At 41.7% G+C, this 17,819-nt stretch overlaps 1 protein-coding gene across 8 annotated transcripts in view; it reads left to right on the top strand.

Moving 5' to 3' along the window:
- PPFIBP1 (PPFIA binding protein 1) overlaps nt 1–17,819 on the top strand; it is a 146,076-nt gene that overhangs the window by 51,036 nt on the left and 77,221 nt on the right. For 7 of the 8 annotated variants that reach the window (XM_019544373.1, XM_019544371.1, XM_019544374.1 and 4 more), the window contains exons 3-6: nt 394–599; nt 10,736–10,822; nt 12,960–13,073; nt 13,887–14,018. In XM_019544373.1, the coding sequence (XP_019399918.1) occupies nt 394–599; nt 10,736–10,822; nt 12,960–13,073; nt 13,887–14,018 (539 nt within the window). The remainder of the gene's footprint in view (nt 1–393; nt 600–10,735; nt 10,823–12,959; nt 13,074–13,886; nt 14,019–17,819) is intronic. The other variant, XM_019544372.1, reaches the window with a different exon arrangement.

Genomic DNA, 17,819 nt, shown 5'->3' with positions numbered 1-17,819 from the left:
AAATTTGCAGAACAAAGAGAGCTCTTGGAGTTTTTCCTTCAGTTCCCAACCCCCCCCTTCCCTCTCTCATTAAGGAGACAAGGAGGGCTGGCAGCCGTACTTATTCAAAGGACAACTATTGATGGGAGCTAACAGCTATTGATAATGCATTTTTAATAATATTTCTAACACTAATGTGGAAATAATCATACATCCAAAAACTCTTGAAATGTTGGGGTTTTAAAATTCAGGTTCAGGTCTTTGTTCTGCTGAAAACAAAAACTTGCCACTAAGAAACCACCTATGAGTTTAATCTCCCAGTTGCATTATAACAGTTCAGATTGGTTCCTTTTTTGGTTTTCCTTTGTTGTTTATGTAATGTAATTGTTGTCCCTTTAACTTGCCTTACCCTAGGCTCCAAGGCTTTGGAGTATTCCAACGGCATATTTGATTGTCAGTCTCCTACGTCCCCATTCATGGGGAGCCTGCGAGCACTGCACCTTGTGGAGGATTTGCGTGGCTTACTGGAGATGATGGAAGCAGATGAAAGAGAAGGGTTGCGATGTCAAGTCCCAGATTCAACAGCAGAAGCACTGATAGAATGGCTTCAGAGTCAAATGGTACAGTATTATCTTGATGTTCTTATGATGCATCTTTTACTTATTTACTGGGGCTGACCTACCTTTCCCATGATGCTCTACTGGATGCTACAGACTTTCTTCTAGATCAGAAACACTTTTTAATAAATATGATTTTTTTTTTTTAATTTGAAAAAGGAAATATACATTAGGAAGCAGTTCTTATTCTTAATATAAATCTTTTAGATGAAAAAAAAATTAATTAAAAGTGATTTTGATAGAAAATACTTGCCTGGCTCTAATTAGTGCTAATAATCTCTTGGGAAAACTCATAGAATGGCAACATCTGTCATAGACTTTCTGAATTTGGTTTAGCAAGAAAGGAAATGGATTGTTCAGTTTGTCATTTAGATTTACATCAGGTGTACCTAGTAGTTGCTTTCCCCATACCTTGTGATTACCATGGTTGAGAAGCTGGCATTATTCAGTAGAGGAGTTTCACTTGGGAAAATGCCAAGAAAATAATCATTCAGTTTATATAAAAATATAATTTAGGACAATGTTTTTGAAGAGGCTTCAACCTGGCCACTAATTTTGCATACCTGATATCTTGCATTCAAAATATAAAGGGGGACTTCAGGAGGACCCCTTAGTTTATGGGAACAACTTGTGCTGGCCTTGTTTACAAGTAGGCAACAAGTCTCAAAGAAGCCTTGTTGACAGAAGGTAAAAAGTCTTTTTATGAAGAATTGTGCTTTCAACATTTCAGTCAGTTTCTAATTATTAGAGTGAGGGTGACATTTAGTGATGGTGGCAGATTATCTCACCTCTGCCAGTGGAGAGGTTTTGGCCAGGGCCGGCCCACAGTTTTTTGAGGCCCCCTGCAAGAAATAGTTTTGGGGCCACCTGCCCCAAAAAAGCCAGTGGTTTGGGGTTGGGGGGGATAATGGCAAGTGGCTGAAGAAGCTGGCGACTGTGGTGTGGGGAGGGTGGCAAGCAGTCGTACAGAGGGGGCCCCTTGCGTCCGCAGATTTTGTAGCATAGGGCTAGCCCTGGTTTTGGCAGCTTCCTTTGAAGCACCTGGTACAGGCCACTGTCAGACGCAATTGGGTCAGGCTCTGTTCCCCTGGGCACCGCCAGGGGTTACTAGGAATAATGGCCACAAATTGTTAGAGAGAAGGTTCAGGCTGGACATCAGGAGGCATTACTTTACAGATAGGGCTGCCAGGCTCTGGAATGGACTCCCAAGGGTGGTGGTGCCCTCTCTTACCTTGGGGGTCTTCAAGAGGCTGGATAGATATTTGGCTGGGGTATTATGACCCCAGCACTCATTCCTGCCAGGAGCAGGGGGTTGGACCTGATGATCTGTTCAGGTCCCTTTCGACCCTAAGCACTATGAAACTATGAAAGGGAATAGCTGAACTTCAGGTCTGATCTAGCATGGCAGTTCCAGTGTCCCTCAGACTACATCCACAACTCTACATGCTACTGTCTATGGGTGCAAAAAATAGACACCATTTTTGTATTTTTTTCCCCTGAAGAATGTTGGGCTTTTCTTGATTGGATTTGCTTCTGTTTTGACTTCAGATGCCACCTAGTGATGCATACATCTCCATGCCATCTCTCCATGGAATAGTTTGGAATAACCAAACCTTTCTTTTACTGAAGGTTCCTAGAGGAGAGCTATGTTTTTGAGGTAGCTTTTGCTTTCATATACTTCTCAAGCCACCAGGCCCTGGTCACAAAGCCCAAAGCAGTGTATAATTGTGGGAGAAGAACATAGAAATGATGTGGGATTCAGTTCTTTGAAGTACATAACTGGTGTATAACTGTAGCATTTCTGAGGTCTGTTATGTACAATAACAAGCATATCTATAATAGGAGCTCAGTGTCAGCTTTGGAAGTATGCTCTGCCTGCTTGGGCGGGGCTAGGGCTGGCTTCTGGCTCCCCCAGCCCTGGCCCCACTTGACATGATGTATCTGTTGTAACTAGATACATAAATGTGGAGCATGTTTACTTGCTCTCCATATGAAGGGGTGGGGCCCTCAACAGCTTGCCAAAACTCATCAAGCGGCCCTCTGCCCGAAATAACTGCCCACCCCTGGCTTAGACTAACTGGTGAAGATTGAATTGATTCAGGATTTTTGACTGTCTGTACTTAGCCTTTTTTGTGAACTGACCAAATAGTCTCATTTAGCAGGTGTTTTCATTGCTCAAGAAGAACTCTTAAGAAATCCTATTTGAAATCTACAGTTGCTGCCTTTCCCCTCCAAGACCTCCAAACTTTGGATGTGAACCTTTCATCATGGGCCTATATCTAATGGTGCTCCTGCTGTTGTAGCTCTGCTTTCTTTAAAAGATATACTTTCTGTAAATGGGAGCCATTGGCTTTTTTTTACAGTCAAAGTCCTGTTCTTTATGGAAAACTGAATATTTTCAGTTTTTTAAGAATGCTGATTAGTTGATCTGTGATGCTGACGGGGATTTGCTGACTCCCTCAGGTAGTCCTTCTAAGAAAAAGAAACTGTTTCCACTTGTACTATCAACTGCAAGCTCTGCTGCTGCTTTAATGAATTCATTCTTTCAGAAGCTGATCAAGATTAATGGGAACTAGTAAAACTAATCAAATTCTCTATGAAGGCATTTTAGGTTTCGGAGATAAATGTGCCTGACTGGAATAGTCAATTTTTTTTTTCTTAAGATACAGAGTTGTTCCAATGTGGTGGAAGTAGATTAGTTAATATTATTTTGGCCAAGTATGATTTATTCATGGAAAAATCCTGCATTGAAGTTGAGACCTTTTTTGTTTGATTTTCATAGCATGTAGTCATTTGAATTAGGCGGTGGAGTTAAGGTGCTGAAAGCATTTTAATATATAGTATGGCATGTTCATTTCTTGCTCCACAACACCTGAGTTCAAATATCACCTCAGGCCTCGGACAGAAAGGTGCATTGTGATTCTACGTTAATCTCTATCACAAACTGTCACAGAACTGCCAGTTTTTGCCCATAAGAGGTCTAGCTCAGAGTGCTCTTCACCCACACAACTGAATTTCTTACTGGGAACTAATTACCCAGTTAGATGTCAGGTTCATATAATAAATAGCAACTTGGAAAATCATATATAGATGAGTGCAGTAGTGCTAAGAAAATTATGTGCAGTGACATAGCGACGAAGTTTGGCACCTGCCAAATGAGTGTCAACACTCTGTGATGCAGTGGCAGCCTGCCTTTGCCTGCACGCAGATCCAGGAGCACATGCCCCCCACTATGCTAGCCTGGGAGTGCACGCAGCGGCAGTACCTGCCCTTCCTCCATCCCCACGCCCCCCCAGATAAGCCACTTTGAGCTCTGTCCTGTGCCCTGCTGTGGCTGGGTAGCACCTGTTGGTGCCTCTTTGCTTTGCTGCCTGGGACAATCACCCCGCTCGTCCCCTACCCCGCTCAGCTGTCCCCCCACCACCACCCCGGGGTAACTGGAGACAGCAGCAGCAGGGGGAGGTGCGCTTGTGAGAGGGGAGGGATAGGAATGTGCTGTGAACATGGAGGGGAAGGGAGCTGGGGCTGAGAGCTAGTATGTGTGTGGTGGTGGTGGGATGGAGAGGGTTCTTACCCAATTCACGGACTTAAAAATCCCTGGCTGCTGCTCCCAGGGTCTGAAAGGGAGTTGGGACTACACTGATACACCCCCCACTCTAGATCCAACCCTACAGCCAACCCCGAGTTTTTCTGAGTGGTCCTGAGGCTGGCTTAAAAACCAGGAGACTTCTAAAAATAATAATTTGGGGCTCTTTGTTTGTTTGCTCTCTAGTTTCAGACCCTTGAAATGTTCACATTTTCAAGAATTTCTCCACAGCCACTAGGTTTAGAAACTTTGTTTTAATGATGCAAGCTGGGATTTTTAGGTGATTTCAGAGGACTTAAGGGCTAGGTTTGTAAGAGAACCACGGTTGTGAGATTTTTCCATAAAATAATGAAGGTTGGTAAGACTATAATGGAGCATTATTTTTGATATTTTTTTCTTACTAAGTCACTAGTGGCTTTTTAAATGCAAGAACAAGGAACTATTCATCATTATTGTAAAGGTACTACCACATACATCTCATTCTTAAGTCTTTTCCTAAAACTTGAAGCAAAAAATACTTCAGGATGCTTGTGTTGTTAAATAGTATTTTTTTTCCATTCTAGTTCACATCTGCACATGTGAGTTATGTGCATCTTTCCATCTTTTAAAAATAATAATCTCTAAGGAAAATAAATATTCCCTGACATTTTTCTAGTGTTTCTCTTGTAACTGGGAAGCAAGATCACAATCCCTGTCTTTTTAATTATTTCCATTTAAAAGAAGACTAACTAGGGAGAGTCCCTGTCATTAGAGGGGTTAAAAAACAGGTGAATCAGTCATCTGTCAGAGCCTAGTTACACATAACGGTCTCAGAACAAGGAGGGTAGACTAGGTGGCTTCTTGAGATCCCTGTGAGCCTACATCTGACTTTCAGAGGAAAAGGGTGGGGAGTGGGAAAGCTTTGTACTGCAACTAAAGAGACCAAAAACATGTGTATTGTTCATGGTCTTAGAAGGGAACTGATCTATGTGGGAAAGCACCTTGCTGTTTGAAATTTGTTGTGGGAGGGGACAGGGGGCCAGTGCTTTTTTGTGGGGAGGGACACTGGTATCTTATCTGAAGAAATTCTGCTTTCTTAGGGAGTCTAAGGGGGAGCTGACATCTGTGGCTTGAAGGAGTGACTTCCTTGCAGTTTCTTTGTCTAGTTTTCCCACTTTAGTCCCTCATCTCCATGTAGATGAGGAACTCTGGCCACTACTAGCCTCCCCAGAGAGATCTGTCCTCCAGAAAATCCTGGTGACACACAGGCACCGCCTCATGCATTTTTGTGATGTGCTAGCTGCCTGGTGATTCAGTCTCAGCTAGGCACCCCGTTCAGTCACCTGTCTAGAATGCCTGCAGATAACCACGGCTACTGTGGAGTATAACTGGGACATTCATGAGTGCTGTGTGTGGCTAAAAAGGGTAAGAACATCTATATTTATTCTGACTGGCACATTTGTCTGCATAAAAAACTATAAATGAATAGCACAGTTACAGCTAAGGTCGTCTCTTTCTGTGGCTGCAAATGTTATCTGAGCTGTTAATAAAGGAATAGAATATCTTGAAGCAGTTTTACCTTCCAATCTCAACAGCTGCTTTCTTTATATTTAGAAAATTCTTCAGGTTTTTTTTTATTTCTCTTTAGGCTGTCTTATAAATGTTTTATTTTTTTGAGGAGTTCACTTTCATTTTGTTTAAATCTTAAAAAAAAAAGTAGAATTAATTGGGGATTTATTTGCACTTAAAAAAAATATTTTGTAAAATTCCATTATAACTTAAAAATGAAGGACTGTATAATACTCAATCAGTGTCTCCTGCTGGTTAATATATAGTTATGCTGAAAATTAAGAAGGAAAACATGTCACTAAATAGGCATGAGATGTTGGGAGTGAGAAGGGGTGGACTTCCATGCAAACTAGATAAGCCTTTTAAAATATTGCAGATAGTTAAGATTGTAGTGACTGAACCAAAGCATATTAGAGTTGATAGGAGGACCTGAATAGATGATGATGGACTCTCTAGTAGCGGGTAAAGATTTAATCAGCAAAAGTCTGGGATGGATTTTTTTGCTTATGAGGGATATAGTTGTAAATGAATTTTGAGAGTTATCCCAAATGAGTGGCTGTAACACCTTGTAATGTTTGTATGATAAGTGAAGTGGTGTGAATGGCTAGGTGGTACAAAATGTATTAGGAAAGCTGAGGTTATGGAAGAGTGAGAGAGCAGCAGCCAGGGATTTTTAAGTTGAGTAAAAATTCTCCCCACCCCACCAGCACCAGCACACGCTCTCACTCATGGACTTCAGGTGGCAAATGAAGTTATGTCAATACAAGTGAGATGATAAATATTGGACAAAGTACTCGGTTCTCATTTATCTGCGAGGTAGTCTGTCACTGAGCAATCTAGTAAAAACCCCTCTTCAGTGTGCAGTAGTTGTCAAAATAGACCCTGACCCAGACTCACTGCAGCTGCTGCTGATTCCATGGGCTGCTGCTTGGGGCCGGAAGTGACTCCAGCTCTGGGCCTAGGCTGGAGCTGGAGTCAAAGCTGCTGTCAGTGTTTGGACCAGTACATGAATACAAGATGTGTTTTGTTTTGCCTGGAAGAGGAGAATTAAAACTTTTCTACTGCACTTAATGCAGTTCTCATCCATTTCCTGTCTTTTTAAAAAATGTTCTTGTTTCTGGTAACTGTTTTTTCCAAGTGCAAATGTGGTTTGAATTATTTTCTCTTTCTCTCTCTCTCTCTCTCTCTCATATCAACTAAAATCTTACTGTTTATTGAGAAATACAGCAGTGCATACAGAGCCTGGCAGTGAAAGTGTCTTAGCAAGATGTGACCGACACAGTGTGATAACACCTCATTAATTGTCACCACATATGTAAAACTCTGTTGCATTAGAGTAAATAATCAGTGAGGAAAAATGGGTTTCTATGGGCACCTGTGTTTATTTTGCATCAAGGAAGGGAAGAAATCCTCAGTGATTAGAGCACCAACGCAGGAGTTAGGAGGCCTGGGCTCAAGTCCCTGCTTTGGCCAGAACTTTGTAAGTGACTCCAGGTGGGTCATGGAGCTTCACTCTGCCTTGGCTGCCCATGTGAGGAGGGAGATGCATCAAACTCTGCAATAGAGGTAGTGTTAAGACATGTGCATTAAAGATTGTCTGGTATTCAGTTATTGTAGTAATGGGCTCCATATTATTACCAGAGGCAGCTAGAACTTCAAATGGAAATAAACCGATTAGAGCAAACTAAACGGAGAGAAGTTTTAGGGACCATTATTGTTATTCTTTAAAGTCAGAGTATGCAAATCTACTCTTTGTATTCTCTGTACAATAAAGAAAATGATATAATTTAAAACGAGGTGTCAAACATACAGCCTGTGGACCAGATCTGCCGCTAGAACCCCATCACTTAGTGCGTGGTGCTTTCTCTTGGTTGGATCAGACCTTCGTGGGGCATGGTGTGTTCCTGTGGTGTGGAGCTAGCCCATGGGCTGGATCAGGCCCATGGACCTCTTCCTCCTTCAGCATACCAGATCCAGCTGGTCTGGGACCTGCGCTAAGTGCGGCACGATCCCAGAGTGGCTGGATTAGGCACTGCATGTGGTACAGGGGGGCCAGAGCATGTAGCATGGCTGCCACTCCAACCAAAGTATGCTGGGACTAGATGAGTTTGACACCCATGACTTGAAAAGAAATCTTTCAATTTAGCAGTTAACTAGAATTTACTTTGGCAACCCTTAATACTTGTTTTGCCAAGTTTTTTTATATCTACCTCTGTGCTTAAAATCCTGATCGTCTTCAGCTCATTTCCAGGTGATGCTAGCGCACAGACTGAGGCTAAACCTTGGAACCCAGCCCAGTCAGTGGGAGAATTGATATTGGCAGGTTATTCCTGAATTCTTTGGGCACAGGGCATCATGATACACTGCTGTAATGTACTATGGAGCAGGGGTAATGTGTAGGGGGTGCACATGCTGACACTGCCGGCAGCATCTGCAGGCGGTCCGTGATCGCTGCTGGCCACCGCCCATGCTGCTGGCGGTGTCTGTGGGTGGTCACCAACCCTTCCGGTCCAATTCCAGGTCTGTCATGGAGTGTCCGGGAGACCCCTGGCTTGGCGACTGGTGCCTCCTGGGTCTGGGAGGGCACCTGGGGTCCCCCCTGTAGCCGATCACTGAGCCAGGGGGATGCAGGGGAGGGGCTCCCCTCTGTGCTTGGTGGTAGACCGGTGGCCCAGAAGTACTTCTGGTCCACTTTGGGTCTGCCACTGAGCATGCGGGGGGCCCCCTATGCTCCTGTGGGATGCTCCATCCACCGCACCATCTCAGCGTTTATGAGCTGCGCCTGCTACCTCGAGATATGTACAAAAAACATGTAAAGTTATGTTTGTGGCTGAATTGCTGATTCTCGGAATCAGAATCAAATCTTCATGTTCAGGTTTGGCTGAATCTAATTAGGACAGTGATCCGAATCAACTAATCAAAATAATGTCTTCTGAATCGAGCCAAATCTGAACCCGAATCGAATATGGCCCGTTTCACACACCCCTATTACTAGTCCTATGAACCTGTTCCCTTAAATACTAAGAATCAACACAAGAACTGGTTTTCTGTTGACTGTACTCAATTTTGGAACAGGTTCTCTAAATTTTCCAAATGCTTTGTGATGATGGGAAGAATGTTTGCTTCATAAAGTACTTTGGGATTACTTTGGGGATGACCAAAGCCAAATGTTGCTCTCAGTTTTGGATAGTTTGTTTTTCTTTCGCAATCATTACAATAGATTGGTCTGTCATATAGCTCATTTTCCTGCTGTATTTGCAGTTTCAGGAACCGTGGATCATCACAACACATTTAATCTTTTTTTTTCCCCCTTGATGTGAGAGGCCAGAGACCAGACGTCACCTTTTTGCCATCATAACGTTTTTATCGTGCTACAAAGGGCAAGCAACAGACATCTGTGCACCTTGTCATGCCACAAATGCCCCAAATTGTGACCACACCAATAGGTAGTTAACACTTGTGCTGTTTTTTGACAGTAGACATCTGTTTGCTTTATGGCGGGGAGAGTTCAAGCACCCCTGAACTACCCACACTCTCTAGTCTACCTGCCAGGTGCTCCCATGCTTTTGAGGGCCTAACCCTGTGTGGTCCATGAATTCTCCTGCAGGGGTATTATGACTGGGCCCCTGTAGCCCTGGGATTACCTGCCCTGGTTTTCCCTCTGGGAGGGGATTCCCCAGGCAGATGCACTGTGCTGCTATGCCCCAACTTGTGGGGTGTGCCTCTGCAAATGAGGGAACCCTGAGGACATTCGTAATTCCCACCATAAACTTCCCAACATAAAACCTTGCAAACTCTGCCATTCAGCAGCAACTGAGGGAGGTGGTCTTGGAACAATTGGTGGCAAACAGAACCATTGATAACTCTCCGTAGTTGACCTCCATGTCTCCAAGATTATAGATTCCCTCATTTGCAGAGCTGCACCCCAAGTCAGTTTCCTCATTTTTGGTCGTCCTGCAGAATTGGCCCTCTGAAGCTCCAGAAGCGGCAGGGGCCCGACCCTGTGGGACAATGGGAGATGTCTGTGTTGCCCAGTTAAGTTGATCATCTGTGCTAGGACACATCCTGGCACAAGTGATCCTGCTCTAAGGACGATGTCTGTTTATAGCCAGACAAAAGCAGCTTAAAGGGGCATGTTTAGATTGCATAGGTTTGATAAGGCATAGTAGAATTCATCTGACAAGTAGGGGTATATTTTATTTGATGTTTTTTTTTGTTTTACTGTACAATACATTGTTCAGAAATGGAGAGACTACACAAAAAAACCAAATAATTTATCTAAAACCTTTTTCCCCATAGGGTGAGGTTTTTTGTTTTGTTGAGGTATTCTTCTCTTTGTAGGTATGCCTTAGCATGGTACTGTGAGTAGGGTTCTCCCTAAATTGTGCCGGAAGTGCACTGCTCAGCAGCTCCTTTAATCTTGTTTTAAATATGCCACTATTTTTGCCTCCTGCTGCTGATTTGGTGGAGGGGTCCTGGTGGCCCTGCTGCTTGCTGATTAGGCAGGAGGCAAAAAGTGGCATATGTAAAACCACAGTTTTTGCCTCCTGGCCAATCAGAAGAAAGGCTGAGGCCCCTCCATCAATCAATGGCAGGTGGGCATGCACAGCAAAAAAAAAAAAAAAAAAAAGGTTAAAGGAGCCACTGCACAGTGTGCTTTCAGTGCAATTTAGGTAGATCCCTACCATGAAGCATGATGCAGGCTTAAAAATGCCTTCTGTGCAGTAAACAAATTTGAGGAATTTAGTTACAGAAGACCAATTTCATCCTTCATTTCTTTTAATCCCTTCCCAGATGTAAGTTAGCCTAGTTACTCTGACTTCACTTTACCTCAACTTTACGGAGTTGAGCATCTAGCCCATAACTGTTATATTTTAGCTGTCTTTCTTGTGGTGACTAGTAATATTGTATTTAGCTAGAGATCCTAGGGCACAGCTTTTTAAAATTGTCAGCAAACAATGCTAACTACAATAGGAGATAAACTTGTTGTTCTTTTTTTTTTCAGACTAATGGACATATACCTGGTAATGGTGATGTATATCAAGAAAGGTTAGCACGGTTGGAAAATGATAAGGAATCTCTTGTTTTGCAAGTAAGCGTTCTCTTGTTTACAGGTTGGTTGCTTTAAGTGATTAAAGAATTGATTATTTGCTTGGAGTCATACCATCTTGGCTTGTGGTCTTAGAGCTTGTTTATATCTGAAAGTTGAACTAGGTTAATATAGAGTGTGAATTTAAATTTCAGTAAGATTAAGAGTGTCCACTCCATGTGTAGGCAAGCCTCTATTTAATTGTTACCTGACCTTATCCATGAGGGCACTAAGTTTCTTTCATATTCCTTAAGAACCTCTTCTTTATTGACTACTAAAACATTACACAAGTGGGCCTATTTGTTTATCAATACTGTAATGCTAGCTCAAGGATTGGGAGCAGTCTGGCCCATGGAGCACCAGTGATTTATTCCACATAATCTTCGTGATGATTAATGGTCCTCCATTCCTTAACCTCCCCTTTTTGTTTCTATTATCCTCGTATGTTACATCCATCAGAAAATTGTCAGCTCTTCAGAGTGGACATCATGGTCATATATAGACATTCAGTTTCTCCTGGGAGAGTAGCTGCTCTCCTAGGAGAAACCACAAGTATACAGAAGATGTTTGTGACTTTTCTTCCAGGACAAAAACCACTCTGGAAGAAAAATAACCCAGGAACAATCAGAGTTAAATGGCTCCCAGGAGAGTTTCTCCTGCGAAAGCAGATGTCTGGGAGAAGCTACAACACAGTCATGCAGCATCCCAGAGTGCTTTGCTCCTGGCTCCTCTGCCATGGGGGACAGTGTGTCATTTGGGCTGGACTCCACATTGTGCTGTAGGTAGACACCGGTTGATCCTGAGCCATGTGGATCAGCTAATTAGGGCTCCTCTGTACATTTCTGTCTTTAGACAGACTGAGGGAGATAGCAGAGCACTCAGAGATGTGTGTGGGTCCCTGGCTGTGCCCCATCAGTTGTTAGCTTTGCTCCTCAGGGGCTTAACCTTCAAATGTCTGTTCAGACATTTACAGGTAATATTTTTACTAGGAAAACAAACCCGGGAGAATTGCCCCAGATTATTTGAACGTGTGTACACAATCCATATCGACCTTGCTTATGGTGTGATGCATGAGGCATAATTATGAGCTTTGTATTATTTATTTAGTTTACAAGCATAGAATATCAGAGTTGGAAGAGACCTCAGGAGGTCATCTAGTTCAGCCCCCTGCTCGAGCAAGACTGCCCCCTGTTCCCAAGTATATCATCCCAACCAAGGCTTTGTCTAGCTAGGTTTTAAAAACCTCCAAGGATGAAGATTCCACAACTTCTTCTCTGGGTAACCCGTTCCAGTGCTTTACTACTCTTCTAGTGAGAGAGTTTTTCCTAATATCCAACCTAAACTTCCCTTGCTGCAACTTGAGACCATTGCTCCTTGTTGTGTCATCTGGCACCACTGCAAACAGTCTAACTCTGTCCTCTTTGTAACCCCACTTTAGGTAGTTCAAGGCTGCTACTAAATCTTCCCCCCCACCCCCGGTCTTCTCTTCTCCAGACTAAATAAGCCCAGTTCCCTCAGCCTCTCCTCAGAAGTCCTGTGCCTGAGCCCCCTAGCCATTTTTTGTCTTCTGCTGGACTCTCTCCTATTTGTCTAAGTCCTTTCTGTAGTGGGGAGCCCAAAATTGGCCATAGTACTCCAGATGTGGCCTCTCCCGTGCTGAATAGAGGGGTATAACCACTTTTCTTGATGTGCTGACAGCACCCCTGCTAATGCAGCCCAGTATGCCATTAACCTTCTTTGCAACAAGGGCACTGTTGGCTTATAACTAAGCCTTATTTGATACTGATGCAATGGGAGTACCTGATTCTCAAAGTTCTGGTATAAAGACATGCAGCTTTCCAGACAAGATTATAAAGTGAGAATTTAGTCACTGTCCACATCTAAGATCCCATTGCTATTGAAATTACTATTTCAGAGTAGGAGTTCAGTCCTAGCTAAATTACAAGCTTTGGGCCAGAGGAACCTGCCTACCAAATATTGCTCTGAAATTACAGTGTGCAAATGTAGAAATTGTCTACGTCTCTGAAACTTCCCATGCTGTGGACTGCTCTTGCTGTAACTGAACTGTGGAGCCTTCAGGGCCATAGGCATGATGCAAGTTTGCAGTAGTTATGTATGTCCATATGTCACTGCTGTACAGGTAAGCGTGCTTACTGACCAAGTGGAGGCTCAGGGAGAAAAGATTCGAGATTTGGAGTTCTGTCTAGAAGAACACAGGGAGAAGCTGAATGCCACAGAAGAGATGCTACAGCAGGTATTGTGAGGAAGCAAGAGCAATTGCATTTCTTTCAACTTATTAGATATGTTGTGGTACTAAATTGTATAGTTTAGTCTGCTTTAGTTAAACTGGTATAATTTAGTACAAGATCTTGAAATCTTCCGTATGGCACGGCAGTGATAGCTCCTTTGTTTACCTTCCCACTTTATTTGTTAAAAATTCTCTATTCTTAGTTGCATCAGCCCTATTCTGCAGAACAGAATTTAGTAAAACTTTTACTGGAGTTACTGACTTCCATGGAAGTTGAATTGAAGCCTTAGATAGCTCTTTTGGGGCACCTGTTTATCATAAATGGGATGCTTTGCTGCTCTCTATTAAGGGATTAGGCCTTTTGGATGGGGTATTCCTGGCCTGACAGCAAGAGCAAGCCATCATTCTGGACACATCCAGGTTGATTTGAAGAGAGTCACCCATGGTTCTACTTGCCATAAGTTCCAAGATCATCTCCTTCAGTTGCTGCTGACTGGCAGAGTTTGCAAGACTAAAAGAGTTTGTTGGGAACTATGGATGTCCATTGTTCACAGCTTTTCCTGAGGGGTAGAATTGGGCCTTCCTGGTCATCCTTAGATGACCCAGTATTACAGGTAGAGACTTCTGCCTGAGGTGTGAGAGGCTGGCTGGATTAAAGATTATTGAGTTGGTTGGGGTGAGTATCCTGGGTAAAGGATTTTCTTGACTTATTATCTAAAAGACCTCTTTGTGTTTCTGGGATCTACCTTTGTATTCTGCTAACATGTAATTTAAAAAAAAAAAAGATTAATTATTCTGTTCCTCTTAATTCTGAATCAGGAGCTCTTGAGCAGAACATCCCTTGAAACACAGAAACTGGATCTTATGGCAGAAATTTCCAATTTGAAGCTAAAGCTAACCTCTGTAGAGAAGGACAGATCAGACTATGAAGTTAGATTCAGAGACACAGAGGTGAGTAAACCAGTTGAATAGATCCTTTGAACCTGCATGTGGCTTCATGTTTCCTGAAACAAGAAGCAGGGCTTTTTTTTTTTTTTTTTTTTTTTTTTACAGGTAACGGGAGGAGTTAATCTTTAATGTTCACGTTTTCTTTTTAAGGGAAAAAAGTTCCTTTTGCTTGGGGAAACTCTCAATTTTGAAAAGAGAACTTCCGAAGTAAGGTTTTAAGCACATGGTTCTCAAGCTGAAAAGCTGGTTGGTCTGATTCAGTGAGAGACAGATGCATCATGTATAGCATCTTGCTGAGAGTTCTTTGCTCTTTTAAAGAGCAGGATCAGGGAGAATTGCATTCCTTGGCTCTGCTTTCTCTAGATCACTGGTCTGTTGCATAATAACTCCTGTGATCAGATGGTGCCAACATACACAGGTGGTAACAACTCTCTGGTAATTGCATAACGTAAAGAAGAGAATGTTAGGCTCTGCTATTTTATAAAAAGAAACTTGAGTTTCTGCTTCTTAAGATTGCAAAGAAAGATTCCAAATGTGAATTAATCTGCGAGAAGGAAAGGTAACAATGATGTCATTCCAGGAAGCAAGTCTCACTTAAATGTTGGGCTGATTCTAAAGGCTTTTTGTGACCCTTGCAGTGGTTGGTGTTGTGAAGTGTAGCTCCATTATTCTAATATAAACATATCTGGAGCTGTGAGCTGTGAACAGAGCTTGCATCAAGTTCCATTACCTTATTCCCTCCAGTCTGATCCCAGTTATCTAAATGATCATCACTGCCTTAACAACAACTTACCAGCTCAGACAAGCATCAGACACACCACTGTTGTAGAAATAAGATTTGCCAGGTGGCAAACATAGATGGAATTCTTCAAGATAGCTTTAGTGCTGTAGAGGCTTAGCCAAATTATAACTAGCTGTTATTTTGGACTCCCAGACATTGAAATCTTTTTTTATTCAACGAAATGATGGTAAAATGTGAAATCTGTTACCTAATGAAAAAGCATAACACCATATGATAAGCTCTGATCCTTACAGCATCACACTCTCACTGAGCAGTTTAAGCGATGGGTTAAAATGTAAGCATCAACAGCAAATGCTGCTGAAGTAAGATTTAATCCAAATGATCACAAGAAATGGTATTGTTAGCTCTGAATTCCATGTGTCTGCCTCTAAGCATCACTTGGTTTCTTAAATGAAAGTTTTCCAAAACCAATAACAAAATCAATTATTCCTTTGGTTCTTCACCTTGTCTCATCATCTCTTTATGTGATTGTAATCTTTTCCCAATATTTGCTGTTATCCCCTTTTTCCATTGTGCTACAGTCACTCCATGACGCAATAGCTGAACTCAGGCAACAGATGGATAAAGTGGAGGTGGAGCTAGTACTGTTTTAGGAGAAGAGGCTACAGTATAGGGATCAAGAGGTGATTTTTGCACATCATTAACTCTAATTGTAGGCTCTGTACCTGATTTTTTTTTTTTTTTTTTTTATACATGTCTCCGAATATGCCTAATAGGTTTTTATGACAATGAAGTTACTTAGATTACATTTAAATGCAATCTTATTAATTACAGTAACTAAGACTACAACATTTTTACTTACAAGACATTTTTTACCAGAAATAATAAACTATTACTAAAATATTCTTTCCTTTAAGAAAAAAAGAAAAGGCAATGTAGAACAGTTACTGAGTTAATAGAAATGTTTTATTTCATGATCCACCTATTCCTGGTCCTAAAGTTTGGGCCCATATTCTGAAAGATATTTAGATGTCTGACTCTCACTGAAATCAATATGGTATTCAGAAGATCAGTGCTGGCCTAATTCATTAATAATGATTGGCTAACTTTAGTGAGAGCAGAGTTATGCCAACGTTAAAAGCTTTTGAGAAATCCTATCCTAAAAGTTTTTGTGCTGTAACTATTCATGTGCAAACGTAGCAAAACCAGGGAAACATGGTGGAGAGAATATGTAAACACGTAGAGAAGAAAAAAAGCCACAAATGATACAAAGTCCATGGATACAGGAATAGGGCAATCATTGGTAGGAAGTGAGGCCCCCAGCTGCCTATCCTATTCCTTATTTTGAAGCAGTGTAGCCAGATCTTAAATATTAAATTAATAAGCTCAAAATTATTGTATTTGCTGAAAAACTATCATACACTGAAAAATATGCAAATAGAGATGCAAATAAACCTTTGTATTTCCTTTACTTTATGTTGCTCACTATAACTTCCCAGATAGTGAGGAGAACTGAGTTATCAGTTATAGTATTTCTTTATTTTAGGCAAGCAGTCATAAGAAAGCAGTGACAGCAAGCCCAAAAATCAGTTAAAACTGCTTAAGAATGTCTTGGGTTTTGCATACGTTGCATCATGTAGCTGCCTCAAAAATTCTTGTACATTTTGAGCACTTTTACTGTTACTGATTGTACATCATACAAGGATTGAATTTATTGTACACCTGGCAACACTGCTTTGAAGAGGCAGAGCATCTTAATTTCTATCCTATTAAGAGAACAATTGGCTGCTGCAATTATTACCAAGTGTCTAACATATAAACTCCTAAAACCAACTGGGTGCAGGGAGGAGGTATCTAGCTTATCTTTTGTAGATTGCAGCCTGGATACATAAACAATATTATTTTCTAGTAGTTGAAGAGAAATGGTAATTCTTTTGGCTAAAAATCATGTTATTATCTGTTTCAAGGTAAAAAAGTTCGCTCTCTTGGAATAATAAAACATTTTACTCTTAATCTTTTTCAGTCTGGCTCTATTAGAACTGTGTTAAAAACAGAGCAAGGATTTTTTTGGTGGTCAGTTAATCACTTTAAATAAAATCCTCACTATTGAGAGCATTATTTCTGTTAGACCCATTGTGTAGGGCTTCGTTTGTCAATTTTGTATCAGTAGAATTCAATATAAATCATATGCTTCCAGGTGTGATTTTTTTTTTTTAAATCACAGTTTAATTTCTTGATTGCTGTTAATTTGAAAAAAACCAGCTTTAACAAAATACAGACTGAATTAAATCCCACACAACCATACAGTTTTCCAGTTTTTACTTAAATATATTATTTCTCCTTGCCCCCATGTGGAAGTTGTATTCTCATATTCATGAATCTCCCTCTTTCTCTCTGTGGATACCTCCTTTAAATAATTTTGTGTAGATTTTATTTCCACAATTAAGGGCATTTTTACACGTGTACATGTCAGTGCTGGGTGCTTTGAAAAGCATTCGGTGCTGCACGTCAGCGTGGAGAAAATAGTGGCAGTGCACTTTTGCACTAAAGCACCTTGGAGGTGCTTTAGTTCAACTGCACCACCCCCATTTTCTGCACGTTGATGCACGTTTTGCCACTTACACAACTGCATGCCGCACAGAGTAGGTTTTGCGAGAAAACAGTCGTGCATTGGTACTTCACTGTTCATGAAGAGCCTGACTGAAATCCCCCTGAAGCCAGTCAGTCTGTCATTGAGCTTGTGTGAGAAGCAAGGTGTGCTGTTTTGTTTTATTTTGGTTTTTTTGGGGGGGGGGATTGTGATATCTTTACTGGGCCCACTGAATAATTGATTTCATAGACGTTAGGGCTAGAAGGGACCCAGGAAGATCATCTAGTCCAGCCCCCCACCTGAAGGGCAGGAAGTCAGCTGGGGTCATAGGATCCCAGCAAGATAAGCATCCAATTTACCCTTGAAGGTGTTCAATGTAGGTGCTTGAACCACCTCTGGCATTCCAGCCCTTGGGGGCTCAGACAGTAAAGAAATTCTTCCTTATGTCCAGCCTGAAATGGTCTTGCAGTAG

Source organism: Crocodylus porosus, unplaced genomic scaffold, assembly GCF_001723895.1.
Source record: "Crocodylus porosus isolate Cpor-Errol unplaced genomic scaffold, CroPor_comp1, whole genome shotgun sequence".
NCBI classification, from domain to species: domain Eukaryota; kingdom Metazoa; phylum Chordata; order Crocodylia; family Crocodylidae; genus Crocodylus; species Crocodylus porosus.
This window is presented reverse-complemented; position numbering and strand designations above follow the sequence as displayed.